This window comes from Opisthocomus hoazin, chromosome 19 (assembly GCF_030867145.1).
Source record: "Opisthocomus hoazin isolate bOpiHoa1 chromosome 19, bOpiHoa1.hap1, whole genome shotgun sequence".
Lineage (NCBI taxonomy): Eukaryota > Metazoa > Chordata > Aves > Opisthocomiformes > Opisthocomidae > Opisthocomus > Opisthocomus hoazin.
In genome coordinates this window covers 18,490,536-18,510,792 of record NC_134432.1, presented here as the reverse complement: position 1 = coordinate 18,510,792, position 20,257 = coordinate 18,490,536, and the positions used below count along the sequence as shown (strand labels likewise).

At 37.8% G+C, this 20,257-nt stretch overlaps 1 protein-coding gene across 8 annotated transcripts in view; it reads left to right on the top strand.

The window, feature by feature from the left end:
* Window positions 1-20,257, top strand: part of GARNL3 (GTPase activating Rap/RanGAP domain like 3) — a 61,887-nt gene that overhangs the window by 26,251 nt on the left and 15,379 nt on the right. For 6 of the 8 annotated variants that reach the window (XM_075439405.1, XM_075439402.1, XM_075439406.1 and 3 more), the window contains 11 exons: window positions 251-359; window positions 2,746-2,791; window positions 7,055-7,161; window positions 8,011-8,132; window positions 8,901-9,005; window positions 11,411-11,485; window positions 12,438-12,549; window positions 13,277-13,375; window positions 18,071-18,187; window positions 18,889-19,061; window positions 19,364-19,522. In XM_075439405.1, the coding sequence (XP_075295520.1) occupies window positions 251-359; window positions 2,746-2,791; window positions 7,055-7,161; window positions 8,011-8,132; window positions 8,901-9,005; window positions 11,411-11,485; window positions 12,438-12,549; window positions 13,277-13,375; window positions 18,071-18,187; window positions 18,889-19,061; window positions 19,364-19,522 (1,224 nt within the window). The remainder of the gene's footprint in view (window positions 1-250; window positions 360-2,745; window positions 2,792-7,054; window positions 7,162-8,010; window positions 8,133-8,900; window positions 9,006-11,410; window positions 11,486-12,437; window positions 12,550-13,276; window positions 13,376-18,070; window positions 18,188-18,888; window positions 19,062-19,363; window positions 19,523-20,257) is intronic. The other 2 variants (XM_075439403.1, XM_075439408.1) reach the window with 1 other exon arrangement.

Below are 20,257 nucleotides of genomic sequence, written 5' to 3'. Positions count from 1 at the left end.
ATTGCTAGGTTTACTTGCTTATCACAGAGTATTATAGTTAAGTATTAATTTTATATTGGCTTCAATTGTATTGACCGTAATTTTTCTGTTTGCAGTTTAGCAATATTGTTTTACCATTCTCTCACAGAATTAGTAAGGTATTATTTATGTCTTTTAAGTCACTATGTCTGTCTTTTGTTTTTTCTTTTCTCCCTCACCCCCTTACCCCCTCACCCCCCCCCCCCCCTTTTTTCTTTTTTTTTTTTTCCAGGTAGAAAGGAAGCGACATATTGGAAATGACATTGTCACTGTCGTATTTCAGGAAGGTGAAGAGTCTTCTCCAGCATTCAAGCCATCCATGATTCGCTCTCATTTTACACGTATCTTTTTCCTTACATTTTCTAGTGATTTTTTTTTTTTTTAAAGATCAGTATTACTTTTAATTCTACCCTAAGTCCTACCTGCATGCTGTTTATGGAAGTGAAAACTATTTTAGAAAGACAATTGCATTCTTGCATTCTTTACCTTCAACTGCTTGACTAGCAGTCTCTTAAGTCTGCCTCATAAAACAATTTTTATCCTGAACCACTTAGAAGGTAAGGTCAAAGCAAGAATGTGGTTTTTAAATTGTATTTTATTGAAGGCGTTTATTTGGATCACTTCACAAACTAAATTTCATACATTTTCATAAAATATAAATTCATAAAAATATTTCTGTTAGTGATGTGAATTAATTTGGCATTAACTACTTAATATTGCCTTTTAATGTGTGGATGCTGTTTATCTTAGGTATTTATGTATTTTAGATCAGTGGTTCTCATATCTTTCAGACCATAAACCACATGTTCTCCAGATTTCTGGCAGCCTGTGTTTTTCAAACTTTTGGTTGAAAACATTGTGAAGACAATATGATTCCAAAAACCAGCTGCCAATCGCTTGGGATTATCACGGGGTTACAGTAGTGGTCCATAGATCCCAGTCTGGCATCTCTTAGACTAGATGGAATGGAATGAAGGAAAATGGATGGAAAGAAGACGACTCTTATTTCTGACCATGCTCTGTTGCCGAGTTTTTAAAAATTATTTGCAAAGCTTACGACTTCTAAACCTAGTTCTTAGGCTGGCTAACTGTTGTTAGAACATTCTTGCTAGTTTAATCCATGGCTGGTCTTACTTTTTAGATTTAAGACTTAAATATTAACCTCATCTACTCTAAATGGGAGAAGTGACTAGAACAAAAAGAATTCCACAATTTAGAAAAAAATCTTTAGAGATCAGAGGAACCTAAATATTGTTAATAAGAAATGATTACCAAGTCAATGTACCTCTTCATCAGAGAGTCAGCGTTAGAAAAAAAAAAAAGGAATAATTCTTCCCTTATTACTGTTAGGAGGACTTGTTACGATGTAATCGATATACCTCACTCTTTTTGATTTTTGACAAACATTTTGATGTTCAAATGTCATTGATGTTGTAATGAGTTGAAGGGGCAGATGTGCCCTAAATCCATAATGACATGTTATCATTTAGGTCATTTTAAGTAATCCACATCTGGTCAATAGAGTCGTACCACCTTCCTGATATTTTCAGTTGACGGTAGCCTGGGATAAAGGTGTCCACAAGAAAACTGGGGATTGACACTGATCTGTGTCAGATGTGGCAAATCTCAAAGTTCACTGAAGCGATAGTAGAGATTCATACTTACTTTCTTACATGCTATAGCACCCCTTTTTTGTTACTTCTACAATGGGAAAAATTGGCCTATAGAAATCCCACTGTGCTGTCCTGTGCAGCAATGATAGCTGCTGTAAGTGTTTGTCGTATGTCATCTGTGGGGTAGGGTGGGGTTACCCAGATAAAGGCATTCAGCACCTATTTAGATGTCCCAACATATCTGAAATGCCTGCACAGGTCTAGCAGATATGACTCTGGGCCTACAGGAGATCTGTGCCCTGAGGGGCTAGGCAATATACTCTCAAACATCTTAAATAGCACTAGATGCTTGTGTTGAAATAATTTAATCCCATCATAAGTCTTTTTTATTGTGCAGTCTCCAATAGTACTGATCACAGCTATTGGCAAAGGCCTCTTCATCCGGAACAAACACATACAGCCAGTTAAGTTATTCAGACTTACACTTTCTTTGACACTATTTATAAGGACTGAAAACTTAGAGGTGGTGTTAAGGAAATCTGTCAAAGCAAGAAGCCTCTAACTGATTCCATAAAAATATCTTGCAAGGCAACTATAAGGATGTCTCTGATTTTTTTTGCTCAGATTTGCCCAAAGTTATGAATCAAGACTGTTAAAACATTTTTGTGTACTTGCACTCTAGATCCTCCTCTCTATTTTCTTATAATTCTGTTAGTTACATTATTTCATTGGCATATTTTCTTCAGTGGAAGCTTTGGTATAAATGAGTTTCAGAATCAGTATTTTTTATCAACTAAAAGAATTTTTAATCACAACTCTATCAAACACACACACAAACCACAAAACTATATAGCATGTTTTACGCTTCATATAATGGCAAGAAGTCTGTACTTATGCTACTAGCTTAATTTTTTTAAGTATTGATCAAACACTATAAAAAATTGTATAGGGCCTCCTTTATAAACAGTAAAATGTCTATAGAATATTTTGTATATTTACATTGATGAATGTATTTTACCTTTATGAAATCTGCAGTCTGCTGCAGGACAAAAAAAGTGTATTAAAACACGTGAGCTTCATTAGTACTCTATTAACTTCCTTAACTGCATGGCAGATATTTTTGCCTTAGTGAAATATAATAAGCAGAATGATAGTTACAGGTAGGTGCTGATTGTAACAGGTAACTTCTACAGTGAATTTCTGATGGTTTAGAGATAAAGGGAAACAGTTTGTATTGTTCATCTGTCTGTATGCCAGGAAGCCAAATGAGCTTACAAAATTGAAGAGCAATATGGACCTGGATGCAGATGGCTGTAAACTGGCTATGAATAAGCTGCATGTTTCTAACCATCAGAAAAATGCAATTCTGGAACAGGCATAAGCTAAAGGGACAACATAAAACTACTTTTTGGATGAAATGTAATAAAATGATGGAAGATATGCCTGGAACATTCTGACCTGGTGAGATCAATGACATAGTGAACTACATGTACAATAAAAGTTCATTAGTTGTGATGTTGTGATAGCCATGGACTGTGGATCCTTACAGGTCTGGATTCAGTTGTAGCTAAGCAAACCAGTTCATTTTTAGGGATCTTAATAGAATACTTGTACACTTGGACATCGTGTACTTAATGCCTAGTGGAATTTTGCTGGTAAATAAAGTGTTCTTCATCTGTTTTTCAATTAGCCTTGGGACCCTCACACTTGGAGGCATATGATGTCCCGAGTTTGAGTCTGTTGGGTCTCAGCAGAATCTGAAAAGCAAGCATTTCTGCAGCCTCATGCCTAGGCTTGAATGAACAAAGTGGCTTTAACCAAGTAGTTAATCCCAACTGTTGTCTTGAGATTAATGGTGAAATGCCAGAAATACCTGTCAGTCTTGAAAAAGTAGAGTGGCAGTGTGATGTCATTGTCCGAGCCCAAGGAAAGGATTCACCTCGGGCTTGAACCAAATAAGCAGTAAAGAGAAATAAAAGAGATACCCTTTAGGTAGCAGTGTGTGCTGCAGTTCTCAGTATAGGACGTAGACTTGCCACTGTTCTTTCTCGTTTACAAAGTACGAGCAATGCCTGTAATGATCCCTCTTCTACTGAAAGCATATTAAGTCATTTACTACTTAGATTAGGTCAAAAAGAAATGGCAGCATTGTGTTCTCTTTTGGATATGCGTTTGAGGAGAGGATTAGCACTAGAAAGGAAATTTCAGGGCATGAAACTAAAATTATGCGTCACACTGGAATGTGTGTGTGTATGTCTACAACAGTTAAAGCTAAAAACTTTGCAAGATGGAAGGGGGAAGTCTTTGTGTTAGGCTTTAAATGCAAATTTCTAGTGGCTCTGTGAGCCTGCATGACATTAGTTATTTAGCAAAATTTTAAACTGTTTGCAAATCATTCTACCGCACATTTGCAGGAGGCACCTGCAGGTTGACATCATTGGATCTGCTCCTTTGAGGTGAACTGCTAGTTAGCTTGTAGTGGAAAGAAAGAAACTGAACTTGGAAATGGCTTCTAGGAATACAGGGTCCTTAGGTAGATCAGTTTTGCTTCCTCCTTCCTTGACAATTCTGTAACTCTGAAGACTCAGGCAGATTGTGAAAAAGTCCAGCAGTATCACTGGAACTCATCACCTGCCACTAGTGCCTTTTTTTTGTGAACAACCCATATCACTTTGGCAGCTGAGCAATATAGTACCATTGTAGAAGGCATTCTTTTAGCCTCTCCCTCAGTGCACAATACAGACCACTGATACCAGCCATGGTCCGTGGTTTCAGAAGCTGCTGCTCAGGTCCAATCACATGCTTCCAACCATTCCAACATATGTAAATTCAGGCTTGCTTTGGAAGTTTTTTGTACTTCATAGGCTGAACAGTCTTCATGGCATGTAAGAATCTGTTGTTGCTGCAATATAGGTTACTGGAGCTTTTTCGATCTCAGAGATACAGGTCTGACTAACTCTTCTTGCCTCGCTCCAAAACTTGATCATTATCAGTAGAAGTTTGGTGCTTTTTGTGCAACTGCAACTCCACCTACTCATTTATGAATGTTACTTGAAATCATCTGCAGTGCAAATGTGGAAATGCGTAAGAATGTGGAGGCGAGAAGAAAATGGAATAATATTAACTAGATTTCTTCAAGAGAGCTTGCTGATAAATATGTGTGTTTTCTCCTATCTTACCTTTTTCTTTCAATCACTTAATATTTGGGACTCTTTATTTTGAGGCATGCTGGAGGAGAAGGTTCACACCATCCTTGTTGCTTTTGATGTGGAGTATGAGATGAGACAAAGCACATACATGCCAAATAGGTGGAGGAGTTGAAAGTCTACAAACTTGGGTGCTTGAGGTGCATGTATATCTGCAGGGAGGCTATATGTATGGACAAGTACTCAAAATCTCAAAAGAATTCTTCGCTAGAAATAACTTTTTTTTTCAGTATAGCTAAGAAATCTTAATAAGATGAGCAAAATCTGTATTACTGTGTTTCTCCAGCATGCCATTTAATGTATCTCCAGAGAAGAATCCAAGAGCATGGTACTTCAGTTTGCAGATGTGGGGTTCCCCCCCTCCCCTATTTATAGTCAACGCTTGTTTTGGAAAATGGCTGAGTGCAGTTTAAAAAACAGAGTAGTTTTATTTTGCTCGTAGGATTTTGTGAGCACTTTCTTGCATTTTTCTTCCAATTGATTGTCCTTACAGATTCTGCCTTTCACCGTTCCCGAGTCTGTGAGAGGCACAAAACATGTTCATGATTCCTGTGTGCAGTGAAAGCCGAGTTACTTCTTTCCTTCTTTTCTTCTTGTTTTGGAACAGAAACCTGGCCACACATCCCTCATTAGCCTTTAAGAAGTGAATGGTGTCCTACTTGCAAGCTAATAGTAGCCATGGTCAATGCTTTTTACATTGCTGTTTATTTGGGAAGAAAATGAGTAGCAGTAATTAAGATAAATGTCTCTCTCACTCCGAGTAACTGACCGCTTTTACTAGATCAGTCCGTCTTTTTTCTTAGTTGTTTCATTCTGCCAGTCTTAACGCATCGTCCCATAGTGCATGCCATGCAGTATATTTACCCTGTGTGACAGGCTTAATACATTATTGTATATTTCAGCTTGGCCTAATTACATTTATTTCTATCCCTTCACCTTAGCCCTGCATGGGACTCCTGTTCCTTGTGTTATTTTTTTGTGAAGATGGTCTTCTAAGTGGCCAAAATTTCAGTCAAAAGAAGCAGAGGATAGTCTAGACTTTTGAGGCAAATTTTCCTTGTTTCATATCCAATGCCACTGTGAGGTCTGACACTGAATTTCTGCTTAGAATGACTCTATATTGTATGTCACTCAAGGAGTCTGTTGTTCAGGTCGGTTTTGTTCTGGTTTTCCCAGTCTTAACTCATTCTGGTCTAGCCAAGGAACATTTCACACCCTGTGTGGTGATAAATGATTATTTTTTTACCTGGATAGAACGAGATGGACATAAGGCATCTCTGAAATTTCGTCTCGAGTCTGTGAAGCCAGTATTAGAATGACCAGTATTCTTGCAAATGTAATACTGCATTTCAGATTGTATGCACGGTTTCTAAGCTTTCATGAAAAAGACTGGATGAATCCATTAGAATCCATTTGGCTCAATACCAGTCAATCACTGCTGGTTTTTTGAGCAAGCAAGTTATGACTGGGTTGTATCACAGTAGAGGTGGATTGAATCTATAATTTTACCACTTAACTTGCTGCAACCTGTGTCAGCTGCTCATGCAGCTTGGAAGATCTTTGTCTGACTGCTGTCTTACAGTGGAGAAAATTGTGCAGACTGTCACTTAAAATACTGAGGAATGATTACTTAAAGAAGCTATGGCTTGCTAAGCGTGTTATATGCATGGTTTTTGTAGCTGCCATTCATTTTTGCTATGCCGGATTCCTTATGGATCAAAAGAACTCTGCAGGTCCAGCTGTCGTGGAAATCATTCTGACACTTTCTTCCTCAGTGAAAATGAATTTGCTATTCCTGAGATACAGATTCAGCTCCAGTAAGCTGTTGTTATTCAGAAGGAATCAAATATTTCATGTGTGTGGTGACTGCATAGGTAAGGTGGAAATCTATAAGGACAACATATTTTGTAGGTGAAGAACTGTTATTTTACAGCCTTTTTGAAAATTCCTAGATTTTGCTAGTGTCAGTAAAAGCTTTGTTCTATGAGTAGAATTGCAAAGTTCTGTTGGTAGTGCCCCAGTTTTAGTTTGTGTAAAGGAAGCAGAATTTTGCTCAGGTGAATAATTCCAAGTGAATGGTTTTTGTTAGACCCGTGGGGGTTTAAGACATACCCAGATAACAATTGTCAGTTCTTTCTTTTGTTTTGAATAGTGTCTATAAAATGGTGGGTTTTCAATGTAGCTTTCAATAGAGATGAAGATTTGTTCTTTCAACAGGCTGAAGATATTTTCAGAAGAAAGTGTTCCTCTCTTTGGTCCTCCCCTTCCATCCCCACCCGTGTTTACAAATCACCGGGAATTCAGGGATTTTGTGTTAGTCAAATGTAAGTCAGTATTTTCTTTTGCTAGGAACACTTACTAAAAAAGTGCTTTAATAGATTGAAATACATGATGCTTGAAATGTAAATGCATTTCTTGTGTATGCTGCTGTTCTGTATAGAATTTTTTTTCGAATCTGTACTGTAGGTGTGATGTCAGTTCCATCAAACTGTTCCAGTCAGATTAACAAAAAACTGAATTTCGATGCAATTATGCTTCTCAGGCTACTAGATACAAACGGATTTTTACATTTTCAGAGTGTGCAGCCACATTTAGCTTTGCATTTTCTTAAAGGACTTGGAGATCTGAAAGAATTTATAATGCTGTTTGATATTTAGTAAAAGAGGATGTTAGGTTAGAGTTCTGAAAACCTGAAAATACAAGCTTTTCTCAATGCATGCTGCATAGATGCCTTTCAACACCTTAAGAACTTTTTAATTCTGTAATGATTCAGTTCCAGTTTTCATTGACCCTTAGTTACCCTTCTAAATCAGCGAGAAAGAACTCTTTGAGAACTGATCATGGTGATTACAATTAGATGCTTGCCTGACAGGAACTTGACTAATAACTTATTTCGCATATTTAAATTGGTTTAGTACTTAAATTGGTTAGCAATTTGTCTTTATTTTTCGTATTATTTAGGAGGCTATTGAGATGCCTTGTAGAATTCTCCCATTACTTTTTTTTTCTCTTTTAAGCTTAAGGGATCACTATTCACTAAAAAGCGTGTAAAACTGAGGCAACTGTAAATTACTGAGAGGAAAACAGGTGTCTTTGTATGGAGGCAAACTAGAGTCAGTGGAAGTTGTCAAAGTTCATTTAGGTAATGTATCTTCTTTTCCATAATATTTTAGTAATAAACGGGGAAAAAGCCACCTTAGAAACCCCAACATTTTCTCAGAAACGTCAGCGCACTCTGGATATGCTGATCCGCTCTTTATACCAAGACCTGATGCCTGATCTACATAAGGTAAATGTAAGTCAGACGACTCTGCATCCCTCACATGCTCACCTTTTCTCACTAGTAGATTGAATGTTGTGTTGCTTTAAAATACTGTAATTCTAATGAGCACTGAGTTGCATACACTAGACTAAATATCAGTTGTCATATAACTTGCTTTACAGTTATATGAAAATTGACAGACAGTCCTTTCAGGATAGGACTCTTCATGCATTTATTTAAACCGGGTGTGAGGAGAAGCAGAACAATGTCATGCTTTGTGTAAGCTTACCTGCAGCAAGGGAATAGGAAATCTAGGTTCTGCAAATACAGTTATTAGTCTTGTCACCATAAAAACTGCATGTATTCATTCCACTATGTGTAAATTTGGATCATTTTTACCCTTGGGTAATGATGTGCTAACTTCATTTTAGAAGACTGAAGATTTATTCTTAGGGAGATTCTTAACTAAAAAGGTCAATACTTCTAAAATTAGCAAGGTGATATTTTTTTTCCCACTGTTTATTTTTCTGAGCTATATAGATCTGCTTAAACTTTTTTGTTGACCGCACATCTGCGGTCTTTGTTATGATTGTATAGAACATGACAGTGATAAACTATGACAAGTTGGAAAGTAAAGCACTCAAGATTTGAAGAGTTGCAATTTCTGTTCTCTGAGAAGCTACACAGTTAGATTTATCAGTACAGGAGAATATCCAAAATGATATCACTTTAAGTTAACTCAGATCAAAAGATCATGAAAACTTTTGGTTCAGTTTAAAAAAGAAATGTTTTCTGTTTCAGAACATGCTCAATAGAAGGTCCTTCAGTGATGTGTTACCAGAGTCCCCAAAATCAACACGGAAGAAAGAGGAAGCTCGGCAAGCAGAGTTTGTCCGACTTGGTCAGGTAGGATCAATTTAGGAGGTGCGTACCTATGTTTACAAAGACTGGGTCACCCCTTTTGTTAGAATATGATTAGCTTGCAGAGTTATGTCAGGACTTAATGCAGTTCTCTGTTGTCAGAAATAGTTTTGTAGTATTGCATCAGTTTAAGCTATGTTAAGGTAACATATGAATAGAGGTATTTGTCTGTAACACCTGACGTACACAACGTAATTACAAATATTTATAAAATATGTAAGCTAAAGGAAGGTTGGAAAAATCACACCTTAGCATAAAACTTAAAAGGTCTTTCTTTCCCTGCTTCGTGCAGCAGATGCTTTCTGGCTCCAAGCAGAAGAGTGCTCGGTCTTTTTCTGTTCTTTGGAGGACCATAATCTTTCATGGATTTCCTCTATATGTTTTATCAAGATTGAATTCCTTAGAAATTATTTGCCCTACTTTATCCAGAAAGAAGTTTTGACAGTCTTTCTGCTAGATCAGAGGTTGCCACACATCTTTGAACATACCAGACTCTGACTCCGATCTGTGGGCTTATTGACATTGTGATTCAGTGGAGAGTGGAGCTTCCTGATGATTTAGATAGTCTGGTTTGATCTGACAGTTCATTGCAGCAGGAAAAAAAAGACAGTGTCTATGCTCATCAGTTCCCCTGTCCCTTTCCACTTATCTCTGCTTGATCTTGGACTGGTGACAAGGTTCTGCGGTTTATCTTAAGAATACCTCTTTTCTGAGCTGGTTTACCTCAGCAGGAATTAACAGAGTGGGAAACCAAAACAGAAAAAAATCAAACAAAATAAACAACAACAACAACAAAAAAAACAACCCACCACCAAAACCCAAGCCTCTTCCCCTCCCATTTTATATCTGAGTTAGTAAGCTGAGAGTGGAAGAGTCTGAGAAGTTCCATGTCCGGTTAAAGGTAGAGAATGGAGCCAGGTGGTGGAGAGCTGGTGCAAAAGTATCTCAGGGCTGTTAAAGCTTTCATTGGCAGGGCTGCAAAGTCTACTCCTCTGTGCTTTGCTCACCCTTTCCCCAACCACCTTGAAATAGCTAGTCACTCTAGGCAGGTGTAAAAAAAAAAAAAAGGTGAAAAAAAGTAGAAAGAAAAAGTGTTTGTAATATTCAGACAGAAGTAACCAATGATTTATTCCCTAAGTGTACTAAATATTTTACAGAAGTTAAAGGAAAACATGGTTATTGAAAGTATAGAAACTTAGAAGCTTGATCCCTTCCACCCCCACCAAGTTAAATGCTGATAAGATACTCATGTGACAGATCTATTTGGGACCTATTTCTTAAACGAGATTTCCATCCCCAGCATGGTCTTCATCGAAGGCAAACCTAATATGTGGGTTGAAAATTCGTAGCCACCTGTTTCTTCGTGTTTTTCTTGGAGGTTCTTTTCACATTTAAATCTTTCCCGAAAGAACTTTCCTTTTAAGTTACAAACTGTAACTGTTGGGTTTTTAGACGGTAAACAGAACTCACTGATGGCTGCCTCAGCAGTATGTTTAAATCATTTATTTATTGTCAAGGTGATCTCTACTGACTGGTGGGATGAAATTAAAATGTTAATGCAATGAAATATTTGATGCATCAGTAATTTGACAGCCATGCTTAATGCAATATGCAAGGGGTGCTAGCAGCTGATTACTGCCATTTCACAGAGACTGTGCATGATGGTAGGCAAACTTTCAGGCAGTAAAATTGGTCTAGGTAATTTCTAAACTTTGCATTAAAGAATGCTGTGACAATTCCACGTGTCTTCACTTTGTAGGAATGCTGCTGTAAAGGTTAGCAATGAAAGTATATAGGATACTGTAAACAGACTTGCTGTGTATCTCACTGAATCTATGTTTATACAGTGTTTCTCTAGAGTTCTTAGCCTTTCCAGAATCAACTCACTGCTGTTTACTTCTAGTTGAAGAATTTGTGATACTGTGTGTTTTTGGTACCCCTGGCAATGTGTATGTATGTAGTTTGATTTAGTGGCTTGTTAGGTAGTTTTGCAAGTGAAAGGCCAGCTTGTATAATTGATAAAAGGATCCTCCATCCAGCTAGCTTACAGAATGAATTGTTTAGATGACTAGCTTGTAAGATTTGAGGTGGAGGCTTTTCTGTGTTACTATGTTTGACAGTACTTTTTTGATTTTGACTTTCCATTTAAAAAACAAACGAAACCCAATCAACATATGTTTTGGCTGAGAAGATATCTAGCAGCCCTCTAGTGATTCATGCAGACTTTGTTCAGGATATACAGAATTCAGCTTCTTTCCTAATTACTTAAAATGTGATAAGAATTCCAAACTGGAGTTACTTTGTAGTCCTAAATTGTCCTTTCTTTATAGTCTTTATCTTCGGTATTGCTGACAAAAAATCCATTTAAATAAAACATCTGTTTGTATTAGGCATTGAAATTGAAAACCACTGTGAAAGGGGATGCCGCAGCCAACTTGGCAACCACAAGCTTTTGTAAAAAGGAGGTGAGTTAACCCATCTGTCTGAGGACAGTTGTAAAAAAATTGAACACTATGAAGTATGGCATTGTATATCAGTTCTGCATACTGTTTATTTACTTCGGTGATTAGATACTGTAGCAGCAAAGATGAAATGTATGTTGTCAAAGTGATTCTGTAGCCAATATCAAATGAACAAAGGATGAGCCTGGAGGCAGAAGTGCTTCTCTGGTTAAAACAAGTGGATACTTTTATATCTGAGAATATTTGATGAAAATGCCATTTTCCATGTGCAGTCATCCTGTATTTTGACGTCTGCATCAAGTTTAAAACAAGATTCAGTTGTGTTTTAATTCCCTGTAGTACCAGATTTTGTTCAAAGGCACTAGGGAGTGAAAGATGCAAACCATACTCTTATGCATGCATCTTTTATACAGAAGCTCAGAAGTGCTTCTGGAATTTGAGAGACTTCAGCTAATAGTTAAATTGAGGAAGGAGGGGCAGACACTGGGAGGTAAGTACAGAGGACATGTGGTGAAAGAACAATTTGGCAGAAAATCAATTTTAACTGTACCGTGTGCTGGTGACTAAACAGTACAAACTGAGCCATAAAATGTAAGCAAATTGTCTATGCATGGTGGTGCATACATTTTAATTCTATAGGGTTTTTTTTTAATAAAATAAATATTGAGTATTTCTATGTTTGCACTGAGTATCAGCTGCATGTGTTTTAATTCCAGTGTTTCAGGAGTATGTCTTACACTTAATCAGTCTCCATCCCAATTAATAGGGAGCGTATTTCCTCTGTAAGAAAATTAACAAAATTTTGATATTTCAAGTGCAAAAAATATATTGTTTGGAAATGTATCCTGACAAAAGCATTTATATGTTATTACTTGCCATTGTCCATCACATTCTGTGTCTGTATGATCTGTATTTCTTAGTGTGCTTAATATGTATCCCTTATGTTACTTCATAGCCTTGGGAATCTCAATCTTTCTGCAGTAATTTTCCTCATGAGGTTGTCTGTGCAGATTCTTGGGGCCAGTCCTTGCTGGTTTCTACAGATGTTGGCATCTTGTTAATAGATGGTTAGTAAATGATCCAGTGTTTTTGTGTCAATTTTTATGTATCTGACCATTTTCTTGAAAATGTATGTTCATAAGCTGTGTTCAGGTGTTCGTAGGTCTTCACCTACAGGGATAGTTACCAATCCAAGTGAATTTATTATATTTATATAACCTAGTTGTGAAAATTCTCCCTGCCTCAGAATCAAGCCATACTGGGGAGCCAAAGTTAATGCAGATTTCAGAATGTTTTGTTGTTTCAGATGTTGTTTTCTTGAACATCTGAAAATACTTATGAAGTCACAGCCAAGTTCAAGGAGTGTTTAAATGGCTTGTCTGCATTTCTTAGCCCTTGATGATAGTGAGCATGAAGCCAAAGGCTTATGTGACAGTGAAAGCCTGCTTGTTCCATAGCAATGGTATTGCCATTTTGACCCCTTATCTTCTGTGTGCCATAGAAGGCCAGCGGGACTGAGGGAATGAAGTTAGTTCTCAGCGGTATTTCGCAAACTTTCCAAAGGAAGGTCCCTTTTAGGCTCCAATTGCATAATCTGATCCATGGCAATGATAAAACTCTCCTGTGAGGAAGTATTGGCTGTGATGCTGTGTTATATGTAGCCACTTTGTGCAGGTTTTTTCATTTTCATGAGAAAAAAACCTAGGCTTTTATTACAAAAAAGAAAATAGGTCAAAACCAGTGACTAGCAAATTTTAGCAGACATTTGAATAACCATGTCTGTTTCTTTTTCAGATGGTCAACCGTCAGTGCAAGTATTTGATAAAACTCTCCAAATAAAGCAGATGCATGTGTTGGAAGCTCTGGATCTTTTGATTGCCCGAACAGACAAAGGTAGGAGCAGCCCCTGTTCTTTGATTCTCATACGAATGTGGCTGGTGCTGGGGATATATGTCTCATAAGGCAATCGTGTCTATCAGTGGCAAGTATTTTAGATGCCTCAGTTAGAAATAAGTGAGCGCATACAGCAACTGCTGTCATTTTCTAAAAGGCGGGGGGGGGGGGGGGCAGGAATTCCTAAATGCTCATTCGTGCTTCCTTCAAGGTAAGCCTGAAACTGGTCATACGGCCTTTCTTCAGCCACTGTTGGAACTCGACACTATTTCACTATTTGGAAATCTCCTTGATTGAATTGTGTGTTTGTTCAGTTGTGCGAAAGTGTGGGGGAAATTGCTTACGCTGTCACTGTTTTACCAGATGTATTTTATTGGTATTTATTCTGTTAACTGGCACCACATGCTAGTGTTATACAATGTATTTCCTTGAAAGTTCTGGTATAAAAGAACTTAAATGTTGTTTGGGCTGCCAATGTTTCCTTTTTAGCCTCATTTGGAAGCATTAGATGTGCATAAAATGTGCCCTTTTTCAATGAGGTACCTTTCATCCAATTATCTGTGATTGAATTTCACAAAGTGAACATACACAAAGCAAGAACAGGATCTTTATGTGTAACACAGAGAAAATAATTATAAATATGATTGTTTTATCGTTTTTTACCACATTATGTCTGGTTGCGCAGTATTGGCTGAAGTTGCATTTGCCCAAACTTAGGGTAAAACATGGTGCCTTTTGTATTACTGGGAGTTGCCCAATTTGGCTGCACCTGATGAAATTCACCCTGGAACTTTATAGAACTGGCTCAAACTACCTGAGAGCCATTTGCAGTTCTCTCTCAAGATTCCTGGAGGGTGGGTGACGTTTCTGAAGCTATGAAAAAGGTAGTTGTATCTGAAGCGTAGTGTGTGAAGCTTCTAGAAAAGATGATTATATTAAATTGTCAAAACATTGCACTGTTTGGTTAAACCTGAAAAAAGAGATGTAAGTAGGCATTTTGAGGTAATAGAACAACGTATTACTGGCATCAGTTCATGACACTTCAAACATAGTCTGATAAAATCTTACTCATGAAAAATTGCAGAGAGTTTTAACTCTTGATATGGATGCTTTCTGAAGCATTTAGAAAAAAGTTCTTTTATACTCGCTGGAATTCTGCCCTCCTATTTTGTATTTGCGTACCATATTGAAATTAAGATCTGGGATGGAATAAAGATTATACTTGCCTTTCATTTTCAGACTACACCTTAGCAGCAAAAATTAGAAAAATAATGAGTTAGATGAGCAAAAGCATGCTCGTACTGCGCCTATAAACTGGGTTCAAAGATTTTGTAAGTTTTTAGGATATTTTTTAACTTGGGTTTTTAGGAACTTTTTAAGCTTAACTATCAACAAGAGCTTACTCGGGTCAACATTCCAAGAGAAGGCATTGAAGAAGGCACCAATACAGCAGGTGTCAATGACAGCAACAGAAATAGCTTTGGTAGCAATGGCCTCTGTTCTAATGTAGACACAGTTAAACCTAACACTACAGTGGGGTGTTTGGGATATCTTGTGGTTAACTTTGTCCTAGTAGTGAGAGGCAAGGCACAGAAATGGATCTGTTTTGTCCTCCAAACATGTATTTTTTTTGTTCCAGCTTCATTTTGTGAAATGCCTAGACACAAGGGTGAGCGGAGATGAGGAAGAGCGGCTTCGCTTGGAAGAATAAAGTCTGTAGGAGGTTAAGAAAAATTAAAAAAGCTCAAACAATAGTCACTTTTATAGGCAGCTACAGATAAATTTAACACTACAGTGGGGTGGTTTGGAACATCCGCAAAAGAACTAGTATTGTGAGACAGGAGTGATGCATCCTAGAGGACACACCAGTCAAAGAGCCAGAGCTATTTTAAATAACCAGGAAAAGTGAAGATTTATGTCTGCTGAAAGGCAGGCTTACTGTCAACGTATGGGGAACAAATCTCATGGCCTATGGGGATTTAAACCCCAATTCCTTTTAAACAGCATATCAAACCAATTTCACTGAAGGCAGTGGTCATTGTTCTGCCTTGATAGTGAAATGACTACTCGGGAAGTAAGTTATCGTGTGTTACCCTTTGCTGCACACACGTAGCATCTTCACAGAGGTAAATATGGCATGTTTGATGGAAGCATAAAAGGTCTTCTGAAGTTTGGCTTAACCTCCGAAAGTAACAGCACTTAATTTAGGTGGTAATACTTTCTCCCCGCGATGTCTGCCTGTTTGCAACAATTTCTTTATTTGAAGAATGCAGACATTCAGATTGGCCAGAAAAAGTTCTTGAGTTTTGCTATGGGTACGCAGGTGTAGCATTTCAGAATTGTATGCATCACCAAGAATGTTTGTAAAATATCTAGCTGAAGTAGTAGCTCAGGTACGAAGACTGAACACTACAGTTACCACTGGAGGAGCAACTACTTAATCAGAGGCAGAATCTAGGAGAAAATGATAAATTTGTGTGTTATGGTGTTTGAAAACACTCACTTGCAGCACCAAGAATTGTGCAGTAGCTGTGAAACAGTGGGTAAACAGGCAAGTCCTTGGTTACATTTCGCATTTCATAGCATTAAAATGTTCCATGAATTTGAGAGCCACTCTTGATTCCTTTCCTAAAGAGGTACCACAAACTTGGTAGGGATTTTAGATTGACAAAAACAATAGGCGGCAACCACAGCGATCCAGTTTTGGGCATGGGATTATAATTTGCACTTTCCAAGAGTTGGCACCAAGCTGTGAGACTTTCTGAGCAGATATCGCAAAATCATAAGCAATCATAAGCAGTTGCTGCAAAGGTTGATAACAGGGCTAGTATTCAGTTAACAGCAGACTATCATGGTACAATGTTCAACAAGTTTCATATTTCTAATACTGACTCTGCCCTATGCCTTTTCTGACCTGAAAGCAGAGCCTCCTGTATTTTTTTTTGTGTTGATTTCCCTAGTCCTGTGTGATGCTATCAAAAGTCACTCTTGTTTACTGAGAAAATTTTGGTTTTCAGATTGCTACAGAGGCCCATTCAGTTGCCTCTGCAGCTATCTAGCTCAGATTTTGCCATGTCACTATCAGATGATCATCACTAGCCAGGCCCCAAATTATCACATCTAGCATGGAAGATGTTCACTTGTCAAGTGCCATGGGCAAGGATGGTTTCAGATAAGTTGAGAATATTCTTGGATAGAGTGGGAAACACCTTATAGGCAGCCTTACTCATCAAACAGAGAAAGGCTTTAGAAAAGAGTAGCCTACTATTATCAGGACTTAAAGCATGGGCTAGCTCACTCGCTGTAAATCTACAGTGTAGTTTATCTTTTGGCAACTTGTTGGACATTACAAACATAAGATACGTGTTTTCTATGCCTTGATGTTCATCTAACTAATAAGTTTTGTCCCCACCACAGAAAACTATATTTACAGTCTTTGCTTGTATGAGGCATTTGCCAGATTCTGATGCTTGATTCTTCAGGTTGTTATGTTTGGAATAACTAACTGAACTTTAAAGGCAGGACTAAGTCCAGAGAGAGACTGAACTGGTGAGAGCAGTAACACAGTCCTTGAACATTTGACTTGGCTTGTGTTTTTTGGCCTTCCCTCCAAAAGGATGTGATTGTTGCTTGCCATTCCTCTTCCATGAAGTTGTTCATGGAAGCACAGATTCTTCTGTGCACACATTCTTGAAAAGAGAGGGATTGCATGTATTTTATTTTCCTTTTGTCAGTGCTGACAGTAAGAATTTGCTCTCTGAGTCGGATTACTCAATGTTTCAAGTTGTGGGAGACTTAAAGAAGCAGTGCATCTTCTCTTACACTTGCTTTGGGAAAAGAAGGTCATGCAGGGGCCAGACATCCTGATTAATATTGTTGTTCTCTCAGAATTGAAGGCAGCACCCATGATTTTGCTTTTGCCTTTACAGTGGGATCCACACCAACTATATGTTAAGAAAGTATGCTTAGTTTTTCCAGCATACCAGTTAGTCTAGTAAGAGTCTACCTTTGTCAGAATAGCTTGCCTTGCTTGCATTTTAAGAAACTTGGTTTCTTAGATAAGAAACTACTTTTAAGTCACTTATTTCCCAACTTCAAGTAGTAGTGCATCATTCGTTTATTTGTTTTAAATTTAGGGGTTGTAGATTCCACTCATATCTATTTTTGTGGGAAACAGATTTAGCCACGGAAGTCAATACTGTAGTATTTTTTGCAGTTGGAATATGCCTTCAGCCTAACTTGCCTACCTTTGAAGAACTGATAAGCAAAACCAGTCTGCATCTTGAAGGGTTTAAACCTCTGTTAAGGAGTTATCAGCTGCTCAGCTTGACGGTTCCAGCTTTTGTAGTTAAACTTTTTACTCTTGCCCTTTAGTTTATATCTGTTATATTTTCACTATCTTGCAACATTTTGTATATTGTACATTTCAATGTTTTGAAGCTCTTATATTGTTCTTTGCTGCCGCACCACCTGATGGGAAACTCAGCTACTGAACTTGAAGGGGTTGGTTACTAGAATTGTAAAGCCTAGAGAATTCATAAGCAGTCTTGTATGATGTTGCAGCTCATCCCCAGAGAAGCAGTGTGCTTTGTTTATCTTTGTTCTGTTTGTTAGGTGCTGCTTCTCCTTGGAAGTATTGATTTCAAACTACCACAATCTTTTTTTAACTTCTTGTTTCCTTTCTTCATCCTTCAGGGAAGGACTCTCGTCTCCTTGTCTTCAGACTCAGTGCTGTCCAAAAAGGTATAGAAACAAAGCAAATGATAAGGAGCAAATATGACTGCAGGGAAAATAAACTGGAGAGAACAAAAGGTGATTTTATTATCTATCCTGTGTTAAAAACAGCCACTGTGGTATGATGCCCGTAGTTTCCAGGGGATTATTAACTCGCTTGAGGCAGTTGTACATGCTCATCTTTCGTTTTTTGTCTGGGCAGTCAATTCAAACTTTGTTAAGCTGATATGTGAAAATAAGTCTAATATAGTCCAGTGTGACATTTTAGAACTTTGCAAAAATACCATGTTACTTGACAATCACTGCTGATGAAAAGCTCCAGAAAAAAATCGGTATGTTGCTTTCAGGATTGAGAGGTATGAGAAGAGTTATGCAGGGATGTGAGACTGAAGTAAACAGCATTTTAAGGTGGAAGAACACTAGCAAATCTCCTTTAAATAGTAGTGCTTGGATTAGTTTGGATGTTGCCTGTTATTTTAGTAGACATAAGCATTTTCTGGTCTTCAGAAGCAAGCTGCTTTGGAAAGCTGGAACCTTCAGAATAGTGAAAATCCATGTATTTAGGCTTTACTTGCAAAAAGAATAAGGGGGAAAAGAGATTTCAAAAGAGTCATAGGCTTTTGTCTTTTTCTGGAAGTTAACATCCTGTTAGAAGGTTTTTAAGTCTGTGTTGCTAAGTCACGCATCAGAGCCCTGCTGTACTAATCATCATAGAAATATAGAGCAAAAAAAGCAGACACTACCCCAAGCACTTACAATCTATAGCATTATTTTCTCAGGCTGCCATTTGTACGCCATTAATACTCACCATGGCAGTGAACTGAGGATTGTTGTGGCTATTCGGAACAAACTACTTCTCGTCACAAAGAAATATAATCCATGTAACAGTTTAACCAGCAGCTCTCTGCTATCATCATGTGACTCTCCAGTGGAGGAGTTCCAGTACATCCGGGTATGTGTAATTTAGTCCCTGATTACCCTAATGGAGTGGGCAGCACTCAGCTAGTAGGGGGGATGACAAAGAGCATGCATTTTTATCTTCCTGAACCCCCAGACAAATAAAATTGAGAAGCCATATGATGGAGTTCCATCATATATATGCCGAAGAAATCTTTCAGAATTTTTTAATGAAGTTTCCACTTGTTCTTTATCATGTTTCGGTGCTTAGAGCAAATCCCTTTAAATTCATGGATTACCTGCAACACCCACAGTAGGAGCTTGAAAAAAAGAACAATTCTATTATTTACGTTACAGGAAATATGCCTTTCTGACCCTCCAGTGGTTATGACGCTGGTGGATGGACCTACTGGAGACAGCGACAATATGATCTGTGTAGCGTATCGGCATCAGTTTGATCTAGTTAATGAGAGTACTGGGGAATCCTATAGATTGCATCATGTTGAAACAAACAGGGTAAGTTTTCATCATTGAAATTATTTTCTTGCAGAACCACACTGAACATAATTTCTTGCAGACTCAGTGCTTCTTGTGCAGACCTCCTGGGAGTGTAATTTACGGAGATGCTCATGTCTCTTATTTTTCACTTCGATAACATCTGCTTTAGGGTGCTCTGAGATATTTGTTCCTTTTGGGATATGTGATAATAATCACTCCCAAGAGTGATAGTTATAAGGTATGACACGTTAGGAAAGAGCCTATGTTTCAGGCTCTGGAATGTCGCTGTCAGCATAAATTAAATTTTCTCCATTCTTAGTGAATAGTTTCCTTTTTGCCCTTTATTTGTGGTCTCAGTGTTTTATTGTTTAAGAAATTGCCGCGAAATAACTAAGGCTAAAATATTGACATGTAGCTTTTAGTTCTAGTTAAGAAACTGCTGCCCAGTCGACTAATAAGTTAACCGAATCTTTCTAACTAGGGCGTAGGATTGGGATTTAAGCAAATGTCCTGATTTTCAGAAAAGAGCTCCAGTATTTCCTGCTGCTGGGAAGATCATGATCTTCAGTGTCTCTGAAAATCAGATAATTTTAAAGCTTTCTAAATATGGATGTGGACTTAGAGTTTTAGGTTAAAAAAATGGAAGATTTTGCACAGTTAATGTTTTTGTTGTTGTTGTTTTTAACTGACTCTTTTCCTCATAATGAGATAAGGAACTACTCTTTTCATTTGATGGTTCATGTTTATAGGTTA